Source organism: Engraulis encrasicolus, chromosome 12 (assembly GCF_034702125.1).
Source record: "Engraulis encrasicolus isolate BLACKSEA-1 chromosome 12, IST_EnEncr_1.0, whole genome shotgun sequence".
Classification (NCBI taxonomy): Eukaryota; Metazoa; Chordata; class Actinopteri; order Clupeiformes; family Engraulidae; genus Engraulis; species Engraulis encrasicolus.
The window spans coordinates 19,383,582-19,396,092 of NC_085868.1; the positions used below are offsets into that span (position 1 = coordinate 19,383,582).

The 12,511-nt window shown below is 39.4% G+C and overlaps 1 protein-coding gene across 1 annotated transcript; it reads left to right on the forward strand.

Moving 5' to 3' along the window:
- Positions 1 to 144: 144 nt before the first annotated feature.
- On the forward strand, positions 145 to 12,250 carry LOC134460105 (E3 ubiquitin/ISG15 ligase TRIM25-like). Its single transcript, XM_063212570.1, has 9 exons — positions 145 to 729; positions 880 to 975; positions 1,442 to 1,675; positions 1,932 to 2,061; positions 2,290 to 2,352; positions 3,325 to 3,426; positions 3,505 to 3,612; positions 5,705 to 5,812; positions 10,832 to 12,250. Exons 1-9 carry the CDS (start codon positions 145 to 147, stop codon positions 10,918 to 10,920), a joined length of 1,515 nt encoding a protein of 504 aa, XP_063068640.1. The 3' UTR covers positions 10,921 to 12,250.
- Positions 12,251 to 12,511: the final 261 nt, after the last annotated feature.

Genomic DNA, 12,511 nt, shown 5'->3' on the forward strand with positions numbered 1-12,511 from the left:
TTTCTGAAATGCTGCTCTGTGCCTTTAAGAAATGTTTACAATCCGAGACCAGGAAGAGTGACTAACACACACCCACTTCAAGTGAAGCGAAAGTTATCCAGATTTCCAGGAAGGTGTTACCTACTAGTGCAGCTAGCAGCTAAAATGGCAAGTTCTTCAGTATTTCAGGAGGAATTTAGCTGTCCAATCTGTCTGGATCTACTGAATGACCCGGTGACTTTACCATGTGGACACAGTTTCTGTCTAAAGTGCATTACTGAATGTTGGGACCAAGAGGACCAGAAAGGTGTTTACAGCTGCCCACAGTGCAGAGAAACCTTCAATCCGAGACCTGTCCTTGGCAGAAACACAATGATGGCTGAAGTTGTTGAAAAACTGAAGAACATTGAACTCCAGTTTGGTGCTGAAACTCCTCGCTATGCTGGACTTGCTGATGTGGAGTGTGATTTCTGCAGTGAGAAAAAGTATAAAGCCATCAAGTCGTGTCTGGCATGTCTGCTGTCCTATTGTGAAGTTCACATCCAGCCTCACTATGAAGTGCCTCGCCTAAGCAAGCACAAGCTGGTGAATGCCTCCTCACAGCTACAGGAGAAGATCTGCTCTCAGCATGATAGGATCATTGAGGTGTTCTGTCGTACAGACCAGAAGCTCATCTGTGTGCTCTGCTCAATGGACGACCACAAGGGTCATGACACTGTCTCAGCTGCAGCAGAACGGACTGACAAACAGGTAGCCTAGTGAAAATATTACTTGTAAATATTAATGGGAGTGATGTTTTGATGCAACATTTATAGTGCAATTTGCATGCAATGTGTATGCAATATGTTTTCATAAGTGGAAAATGAGGCAATGTTTTTAATGCTTTGTGTCTGTTTATAGAAAATGTTGATGCAGATGAAGGGGGATAGTAAGAATCAAATTCAGCAGAGAGAGAAGAAGCTTCAACAGGCCCAACAGACCCTAAAAACTCTACAGGTGAATGATTTCTGAATGGTTTCATTAATGTCAGTAGGTCAGGGTGGTACAACAACAGCTAATGCCACTATTATAAGAATTATATTATTTTAGGGTTTTTTGCTGGATTATCTATAAAGCATATTCATTGCTTGTACATAAATTTACAAATTATTCAGTCATTTATTTTTACAAGAGCGGAATTAGCCGTGATTGTACAATCTGACGTATGCTACTAAAAACGTCAGTGACCTTTGTACATGTACATGTACTGGAGGCCTATACATTTTCGCATTGAGTTGTACTTCTTGCATTCATTTTAAAGTACTATAGTAACTTATAAATGACTGAACTAGGCAGGCATGGATTCTGGGTAGACATGATTCTTCTCATTTTCTATATCAGGTCTCAGTTTCAGTACTGTCTATCTTTAAGAAATGTATTTTTAAACAACTGCACATCAGACATTGTGAATCTCCTCTCTTAGGCCTCTGCACAGAAGGCTCTTGATGAATCTGACAAAATCTTCTCTGAGCTGATCAGCTTCATGGAGCAGAAACGCTCTGAGGTCACGAAGGAGATCAGAGCCCAGGAGAAGGCAGAGATGAGGCGAGCTGAAGGACTCCTGGAGCAGCTGGAAATGGAGATCGCTAAACTGAAGAACAGAGATGATGAAATGGAGCGACTGCTACAGATTGAGGATCATGTTGACTTCCTCAAGGTAAAATACATAACTGCCTGTCAAATTGTTTATTTAAACTGGTCCAAAATTGAATGATAGCCTATACTAAGTCTATGGTTGTGTGTGTGTGTCTGTGTGTGTGTGTGTGTGTGTGTGTGTGTGTGTGTGTGTGTGTGTGTGTGTGTGTGTGTGTGTGTGTGTGTGTGTGTGTACGTGTGTGTGTACGTGTGCGTGCGTGCGTGCGTGCGTGCGTGCGTGTGTACGTGCGTGCGTGCGTGCATGTGTCCTCCAACAGAGCTTTGAATCCTGCTGCCCTGCTTCTGTGTCTGACACCTCCAGCATAACTTTCACTCCACATTTATCCTCCACTGACATCATGACACCTGCACTCAAGGCCATTGAGAAGATGTTGCTGAAGTTAACAGGTAGACTGATTTCATTGTTTTAATACTGTTTATGTTATACCCTGTCTTTTTGACTCTCCAGGTAATTTCTACTTCTTTGCATTGTTTGTTGCTGTTTTTCAATATTATTTTCAATTATCTTCCCCATCACTGAATGTCCAGTAAAGTTGGATAATTTATGTAGGCCCTACTACATTTACTACCATTTTACTGACCATACTACCATATCACTGTGTTACTGTCCCCAAGGTCACAAAGCTGAAGCCTCTGTCTCACAGTCTCACGGTGTTCCTGTTATGATGCCAAAGATAGGTTTGTTGTACCCTATAAATTGTACATTGTAGTGCTCTCAACAACACTCATGCCATAATTCACTTATATAAATGTTCCAATATGTGTGGGCTATGTTGTTCATCATCCGTAATGTTGTACTTCACATAATAGTTGGGTCTCTTTAAGTGACGCTATGACATGCTGCTTTTCTGTTCATGGACGGCGCCATGCTTTTAGTCTGTTAAGTTAATAGACACGACTCAAACCTCATAGTCTTTATGTAAGAAGTTTTGACATTGTTCTTTCGCCTAATTCCTCAATATTATGATTTTTTAAGTTAACAGTTTGTAGACTACAATTATACTATTTGTAATAGGCTTATTGTGCTATAATATTATTATACTATTACAATTGCAGTGTACCAAGCTGTAGCTCTTCTACCTTGTTTGTAATGATTATTGTGGTTATTTGAGTTACTGTTGCCTTTCTGTCAGCTGAAACCAGTCTGGCCCTTCTCCTCTGACCTCTGGCACCAAAAAGGCATTTTTGCCCACAGAACTGATGCTCACTGCTGGATATTTTCTGTTTTTTTGACCCATTCTCTGAAAACTCATGAGATGGTTGAGCATTAATATCTCAGTGTCTGTTACATGGCTATATTGTATTTTTTTAATCAACTTTCTTTACAATGGCTGGCTAAAACCACCCTAAACATTTGTTTCAAAAAGTGTGCAAACTACCACTACCCAAAAGGTGGGTAGTTGTGCTCACTGATATCCCATCACATTTTTTTTGTAGTGCAACAACGTTTGCCATGTTAAACTTACCATTTTGTGAATCCCATGTTGTTTTTCTTTAATTTAAAGCCAAATAAAAGCAGCAAACAACATTTAACCACTCTATTGTTGCAGACATTTTAGAAAAGGGGTTAAAAGTGCTGAACAAGTCCTTGACTTTTCCTTTATTTAAACCTTTTCATGGGTTAACTTGTGTTGTGTTTTCCTGTTACAGGTTTCAAGGTTGGAGACAAAGTGAGAGTGAAGGCATCTGTTAAAGAACCAAAATACAAGTCGGGACCTGGTGTCAATCACAGCAGTGTGGGAGTGGTGGAAGGTGAGGCTGATGGTATTCAGATAGGCTACCATCATTACTGTATTACTGAGTTTAATGGAAGCTGAATTCTGATTACAGGTTTCAAGGTTGGAGACAAAGTGAGAGTGAAGGCATCTGTTAAAGAACCAAAATACAAGTGGGGACTGGAGACTGGAGTCAATCACAGCAGTGTGGGAGTGGTGGAAGGTGAGGCTGATGGTATTCAGATACCATCATTACTGTATTACTGAGTTTAATGGAAGCTGAATTCTGATTTTGATCATGGATTACTGTTTACTAGATTTGATGCTGCTGTTGATGATCATGGATGGGCAGTATTGCTATTAGAACTAATTGAAATACATTTTGAAATACAAAATAATATGTTGTATTTCAAGTCAAGTCAAGTCAGCTTTTATTGTCCCTTTCATACAAGGACAATTTAATTATGTTTTCTCTCTATACCATGCCAGGACAAGACATATACAAAACTGACATTTTACAGACTGACATAAAGTGCAAGACAGGACAGGTAACAGTGATGGACTGGTACAATAGTGGTCAACAATAAATACAGTACAAATGAACATTTAAAATGTAACATTGAACATTGAACATTGAACATTTAACATACATTGAACATGTAAACAGAGATAAGATAAATATAGAATGTAGACATTACGATAATAGAAATAATAACAGTGAGGTATGGTCCAGACCAATAGTGGAATACAAAAAATGTCAAACTATGTCGTCCAACACGGTCCATTGCAGTCCAGTGGTCAAGTAGCAGCATTTAGCAGTAGGGCTGGGTAAAATAATCGATTCAATCGATAATCGATCAATATCATGTAAAATTCACACAATCGATTCACAGGGAACAATTTTTTTTCGTTATTTTTCTTTTTGTTCTTTTTGTTTAATTTAGGTCTATGGAAAATACCCAGTAGATATTAGTCAATTAGGCCTAGGCCTACTTTTTACAAATTAGCAATCTGTTAACACTGTCAAGCCACAGCCCTTTGACATTTTTATATAAAAATAGGCACATACCTGCAAACTTGTCACCTTTCGGCGAAATTCGCCGTTTTGATCTCAAAATAGGTCACTTGCGTGAATCGTGTAGATCCGAAGAGGTTTTTTTTTTGGGGGGGGGGGGGTAGACAGACGGAGACAGACTACAGACAGATAGACTGGATACGGTATAATCTGCTAGTTCTAGTTCTACAGACATTACGGTTGAGCGACATTCTATTGCTCTTTTGTTGGTCTGCCTCTGCCCTCTCGTTCCCATTGGCCGGCAACGTGTGTCGGGGGAAACATTGACCAATCAGAGCGCTAATTCTGAGGCTAGTTCTACTAGCGGCAAAACTTCGAGGCACCGGCACCGCATCAGTCAGTCGGAGTGAACAACTGATGAAACTGCGGCTGCGAAACACACGTACCCCTGTCTAAATCACCGTTGCAAAGGTAAATGGGCTTTGAGCAGGGTTTGAATTGTGAATGGTTTCATTAGCGGGCCCCTCCACTTGTGAAAATAAATAGCCCAAACGGCAGCAGGTCTGCGGTCCTAACATGGATGCTTAAGGCAAGGCTATTTGTATCGCGCATTTCATACACAGGTGCAACTCAATGTGCTTCACAAGATACTATTTGTATTAGGCCTATTGTGCTATAATATTATATACTATTACAATTGCAGTGTACCAAGCTATAGCTCTTCTGCATACCTTGTTTGTAATGATTATTCACGTTATTTGAGTTGCTGTTGCCTTTCTATCAGCTCGAACCCTTCTGGCCATTCTCCTCTTACCTCTAGCATCAACAAGGCATTTTCGCTCACAGAATTGATGTTCACTGGATGTTTTCTCTTTTTTGACCCATGAGATGGTTGAGCATTAATATCTCGGTGTCTGTTACATGGCTTATTGTATTTTTTTAATCAACTTTCTTTACAATGGCTGGCTAAAACCACCCTAAACATTTGTTTTTAAAAGTGTGAAAACTACCACTACCCAAAAGGTGGGTAGTTGTGTTCACTGATATCCCATCACATTTTTTTGTAGTGCAACAACTGTGGCCATGTTAAACTTGCCATTTTGTGAATCCCATGTTGTTGTTCTTTAATTTAAAGCCAACAACAAACAAAAACAAAACAAAAGCAGCAAACAATATTTAACCACTCTATTGTTGTAGACATTTTAGAAAATGGGTTAAAAGTGCTGAACAAGTCCTTGACTTTTCCTTTATTTAAACCTTTTCATGGGTTAACAACTTGTGTTGTGTTTTCCTGTTACAGGTTTCAAGGTTGGAGACAAAGTGAGAGTGAAGGCATCTGTTAAAGAACCAAAATACAAGTGGGGACTGGAGACTGGAGTCAATCACAGCAGTGTGGGAGTGGTGGAAGGTGAGGCTGATGGTATTCAGATACCATCATTACTGTATTACTGAGTTTAATGGAAGCTGAATTCTGATTTTGATCATGGATTACTGTTTACTAGTTTTGATGCTGCTGATGATGATCATGGATGGGCAGTATTGCTATTAGAAACTACAAACCCCAACTCCGATGAAGTTGGGACGTTTGGTAAACAGTGAATAAAATTAAAATGCTATCATTTTCAAAACATTCAATCTATTCATTAGATGGAGAATAGTGAAAAGACAACATATTAAGTGTTAAAACCGAGAAAAAAGATTGTTTTGGGGGACATATGTACTCATTTCTATTTTGATAAATCCAACACGTCTCAAAAGAGTTGGGACGGGGACAATAAATGGCAGCAAATGTCGAGGAAGACTAAAAACAAAACAAAAGACAACACTTAACAGTTAAATACATTAACCGATGAGATGATTTTATATAAAAAACAGTGTTAATTCCTATCTTGGACATGATTTCACCAGCTTAAATGGTGGGTGTATTCCTTGTCATGTTTTGCAATGTTTTCCTTTCTGTAGTGCTTATAGTGTGACAGGTCTTGACCAAAAACCCACCATTTTATCACCTGCTGGTCCTTATGATGGAGCCAAACTGTTAAAACATAGTAGAGAATGCAATTTGACCTTACTATGTGGCAGTAATCGAAGATCTCCCTTCAAAATATAATGCATGAGTGGCTTTTCATGCTGTTTAAAACCCATTTATACCATTCAGCACTGTATTTAGCTCTACAGATGAGTGAGAACATCTTAACCAATGCACTACTGCACCCGCATGCCATCATGGAGGCTGACTTTTGAAGCTAGCACTAACACAAGTTGGATGGTCCATTTTCACTGTAGCACAGGATGTGCAATGCTCTATTATTGTCAAAAAGAATGGTCTTCTACAACTTCTGCTGACTTCTGTAAGCAAAGGACAGTTTCCAATGTCTTATGGGTCTATTTCAAGTGAGCTCAGGTGCTCAGGAGAATGTTACACCCCTGTATCATTTTCATGCATTAAGCATTCTTAATATGGTCAATTTTCAATAGCTCTAATTCCTGGAGTGCTAGAGTGAGACTACAGCCAATATATATTTCATGATGTCATGAACCTATACAATGATTTTATTAACAAAAATATGTCTTATATACACTCAATCGTGCTAAATCAAAGGGAATTCAAAAATGTATGTAATAACTATGGTAATTATTCCGTTTGCATCTATAATTCTGAGTGACTCAGCCTCTCTGTGATGATCTTATACCTGGACACCTATATTGTCCGTCAGTACAATTCATTTTGAAATGTTCTTCTTTGTTGTTTTATCTTATTTGGATGTTAACTAAATTTCACTGATCCCCGTCCCAACTCTTTTGAGACGTGTTGGATTTATCAAATTAGAAATGAGTACATATGTCCCCCAAAACAATATTTTTTCTCGGTTTTAACACTTAATATGTTGTCTATTCACTATTCTCCATCTAATGAATAGATTGAATGTTTTGAAAATGATAGCATTTTGATTTTATTCACTGTTTACCAAACGTCCCAACTTCATCGGAGTTGGGGTTTGTAATTGAAATACATTTTGAAATACAAAATAATATTTTGTATTTCATGTCAAGTCAAGTCAAGTCAGCTTTTATTGTCACTTTCTTCATGTGCACAAGACATACAAGGAAAAATTAAAATTACGTTTTCTCTCTATACCATGCCAGGACAAGACATATACAAAACTGACATTTTACAGACTGGCATAAAGTGCAAGACAGGACGGGTAACAGTGATGGACTGGTACAATAGAGGTCAATAATAAATACAGTACAAATGAACATTTAACATTTAACATTGAACATTGAACATTGAACATTTAACATTTAACATATAAACAGAAATAAGATAAATATAGAATGTAGACATTACAATAATAGAAATAATAACAGTGAAAGTAACATAATAACAATACAAGTGGTAGATGGGGTAGCAGCATTGTAGCAACATGTTGTATTGTCTTTATGTTCCAGGACTGAGGTAGTGCAGGTAAGGTGCAGTCCCTGGTACAGTGTGTGTGTGTGTGTGTGTGTGTGTGTGTGTGTGTGTGTGTGTGTGTGTGTGTGTGTGTGTGTGTGTGTGTGTGTGTGTGTGTGTGTGTGTGTGTGTGTGTGTTCTTGTGGGGTAGTGCAGGTCCAGTCCAATAGTGGAATACAAAAAGTCAAACTGTGCCGTCCAACATGGTCCATTGTAGTCCAGTGGTCAAGTAGCAGCATTTAGCTGTAGGGCTGGGTAAAATAATCGATTAAATCGATAATCGATCAATATCATGTGAAATTCACATAATCGATTCACAGGGCACAAAATCGTTTATTTTTTGTTATTTTTCTTTTTGTTCTTTTTGTTTAATTTAGGACTATGGAAAATACCCAGTAGGTATTTGTCAGTTAGGCCTAGGCCTACTTATTACAAATTAGCAAATCTGTTAACACTGTCAAGCCACAGCCCTTTGACATTTTTATATAAAAATAGGCAACAGCATCTTTTGGGGGAAATCCTTGCACCAAGAAGGGAATGGATTTAATCGAATCGAATTGAATCGTGATTAATCGATTCAAAGCCTTAAGAATCGAAATCGAATCGATACAGGAACATGACTGCGATACCCAGCCCTATTTAGCAGCATAGTTGGAGGTGCAAGTCTCATAGTGCAAGCAGTTATTGGAAGTGGAGATCAGAGAGTTCCGGTTAAAGTGCAGTCATGTGGAGCAGTTCCATAGGGTGTGTGTGTGTGTGTGTGTGTGTGTGTGTGTGTGTGTGTGTGTGTGTGTGTGTGTGTGTGTGTGTGTGTGTGTTTTTGTTTTGTGTGTGTGTGTGTGTGTGTGTGTGAGAGAGAGAGAGAGAGAGAGAGAGAGAGAGAGAGAGAGGGGAGAGAGAGAGAGAGAGGAGAGAGAGAGAGAGAGAGAGAGAGAGAGAGAGAGAGATAGAGAGAGAGAGTCTGCCTGGTGGCTGGAGGAGACCGTATTGTATTTCATGTAAGCAAGATACATGTATTTGAATTTTGTATCAAATAACTTTTCTCAAATATTTTGTGTATTTTTATCAACTACAAAATACTTTCATCCAAAGAATGTTATTACAAGATATGAACACAAGATGGTGCTGCAGATTAAAAAGTACATGATTTGCCCTAGCCTTGACTGCACAATAAATTCAATCCAATGGAAGGTGAGTTAGTCGTGCATATTTGCTAGAACTTCAGAGCTAGTGGCACATAGGGAAGGACAAAGGATCTCCACTCATCCCTGTTGTTGCCTTTTTTATCAATGGTGCTCCAGTTAAGGGATCTCTCTTTCATTTCACTTTCTATGGTTCTCCTCCAGGTTGTCTTTGGTCTCCCTCTCCTGCGCTTTCTATCTGGCGTCCATCGAAGTGCCACTCTTGTGATGCCGTCCCTTGGTTTTCCAAGTAGATGCCCTAACCATTTCTACCGCCTGCGAATTAGAAGGGTCTCCATGTCTGTGCATCCAGTAACCCTGTGTAGCTCCCTGTTCAATATTTTCTGAGGCCATAATACTTTTTGAATTCTCCTTAGGCATCTGTTATGAAAGCTGGAAAGTTTGCCAATGTCCTTCTCAGTCATTCTCCAGCAATCAGAACCATTAAGAAGAACAGGCAACTGTTGTAAATCTTTATCTTGGTGTTAGCTGTTATATTTACAGATTTCCAGATGTTGCAAAGTTTTAGAAACGCTGCTATTGCCTTTCCTATTCTGACCTTAACCAACGCACCCTACGACGTAATTTTCTGGCAGGATAGTTTTCCCGCCATTTTGAATTTTGTAAAAAATCAATAAAAATGATGTCCCACCCACAATTTCTGTCCGATCGTCACGAAAATGTTATGACTGCATCTTCCGACTGAGATACGTCTACCTTAAAAGTCCTGTAATGATTGATCAAACTGTCTTTGAAGAGGAGTCAATCAAAGTTGGCGGCGAAGATGGCAAATAGGAAGTCAGCTCATATCTCAGCAAAAGCTACTTGTATCAGAACCTTATTTTAAACCCATGATCACCACTGTCCCCAGACGTCACATAATAATATTCGTTCCAATCCGCCACTAGGGAGCGCTACAATAACCAAAAATGTGTTTTTCCGTCCACAATTTTTGTCTGCTCGTCCTACAATTTTTATCAGACCACCATTGGACTATCCGGCACTTATGCTGAAATTTACAGAGCAATAGCTGAATGCTTCAGCGCAAAGCAGCCAATCAAAATTGACAACAAAGACAAACACACCGTCCAAACAGGAAGTTACGTAGCTCATATCTCAGCAACAGCTTGACGGATCTTAACGAAATTTCTTACACCTGATCTCCAGTACACCCAGAGAGTACCTACCAACTTTGGTGCAAACCGGCCACTGGGGGGCCCTACAGTTGGTGAAAAGGAGTGCGTTGCAATATGCGACCTTGCCTCCTCCACTTGCTTCTCTCCTCGTACCAGGAAGTAATATGTCATGATGACATCACTGACAACAGTATTATATTTCAATATCTCGCAAAAGCTCAATTGTAGTCTTTTTTTCATTTGCAATTGAGATGGTGAATGAAAAACAGTCCCTCAAAAGTTAGGCTGACAGCTGGGAAACTTTATCGTTTTCTCCACGGAGGAGGGGTCAGGAGGCGGGACGAGGAGACAAGCGCAAGTGGAGGAGGCAAAGTTGGCATATTGCAACGCACTCAATGTGTTTTGGTCAATATACAGGTAGAGATGCCAAACAGGAAGTTAGCTCATATTTAGAGGGTTAACTGTATGTTGTGTATACATGAAGGGCAGCATAAGCATGAAGGGCAACGAATGCAAGATGGGCAAGCATACTCCAGCATTTTCTGTGAGGAAATGCAATCTAGTTATCATTATTATTGTTATTGTTGTCATTATTATTGTGGTCTACCACTGTGCAACATCTCTAACTCATGTCCTCTCCCCTGTCCCCACAGACCTTAGACGTGACTGCATGAATGTTCGCTTCCCTAAGTGCCCTTTCCTGTGGAGTGCAGACCCTGCTGAAATGGAGCTGGTCACCTAATGGATCACAAGATGTGATTGGTCATCATCGTGGACTTTGATATGACTAGACTGCTGCGATGTTATTGTGATGCAAGCCTACATAAAAATAACACTGACAAATGTCACTGATATAACCAGACTGAATAGAATGCTGCGATGTTATTAGTGTATAATGTAGGCCTACATAAACATAACAACATCATGGGTACTACTGATCAGACCACTGCATGTAATGTTATGATGTACCTACATGAAAATAACACTGGCAAATGTCAGTGATATGGCTAAACTGCTGTAATGTCATTATGATGTACTGTAGGCCTACGTTAACATTACAGAGCTTTGCAGAGCTACTTTGTATTCATGGGTTCGCAGTGTTTGTAAATACAAGACCATGTGAGGTAATTTTTGATCAACAGCGGTTTCCAACAATCAGAGGTTGAGTTGTGCGCAGCTAGGTTCGCGCAACCAGGGGAAAACAAAAATTTAGAACCCATTTATAGCCTACACATCTCTCTTTTCGCACATACACAAATGTTCAGAATTGTTTCATCACTGTCTCAGTCTTATCTTATCTCCAAGAGATGTGGAGGCTGTTATGGAAATATTCAAATCTTCTTAGCAGATGGTTTGCACCTCTATCTTCTCCAGTTGTCCCCTAACTGGGAGCAGGGTTGCCAGATGAGGCTGATGATTTCCAGCCCAAAAAATGTTCAAAACCCGCCTAGAAGCACAAAATCCCGCCCAATTCTATTGACTGCTATGGCATAAAGTGGGCTTGTTTTTCTGATAAATGCCTTTTTTACCCGCACACGGCCGTCCTAAGCAGCCCAATTGGACGGGAACCAGCCCAATCTGGCAACACTGACTGGGAGTTGGGACTTATAAGGGGGTTGAGGAGGTACTGCAGGAGGGTCACTGACAGAAGGGACTGTTTGCATAGAACCTTGAATGTGTGTTTTTATAACCTTTCCAAACATTGTTCAATATTCACTCCAGTGGGTAATAAATGTCCTAAATTTCCTGTGATTTACATCAAAGTTAGAAAAAAATGTGTTTTTGGTTTGGAAAATGAGAGATGGGGGTCACAAAAAATATTCTTAGCAGCCAAAAAAGTTTGGACATCTTGACAGTGATGTTAAGGGAGTGACCATTTTGCACGTTTGCAGGTGTTGCTGCAGCTTTTGCTGTTCTGTTGTTCACCATGTTGACATGTGGTAGATATGACAAATACTATTCAGTACCAATCTTTTGCATGCCATTATTGAAGGTTTTGAACTCAAATTGTGTCAAAGTGATTTGTATTGATATATTTTTGTCCTTTCAAAAGAGAATAAACTCTATGCTGTGTCCCCTTTAGAATTCAAATATTCTTCCGTTAATTTTATCTTTTTTACTTCTATGATTTGTTGGATTTTCAAGACACACTAACTGAAGTCTATTGAGTTAAACATTCAGTCATTTGTTGTTGCATTTTTAATTTCTTCAATAGATCCACTTGCAGCTATGCCCCTTTGGAACATTGAGGTTCTAACTAACTAAAGTCTAATGGGGGCATGTATGTACTGCCATTAGATGTCAGTCTAAATGCTATAGCGCTAAACAGAGGC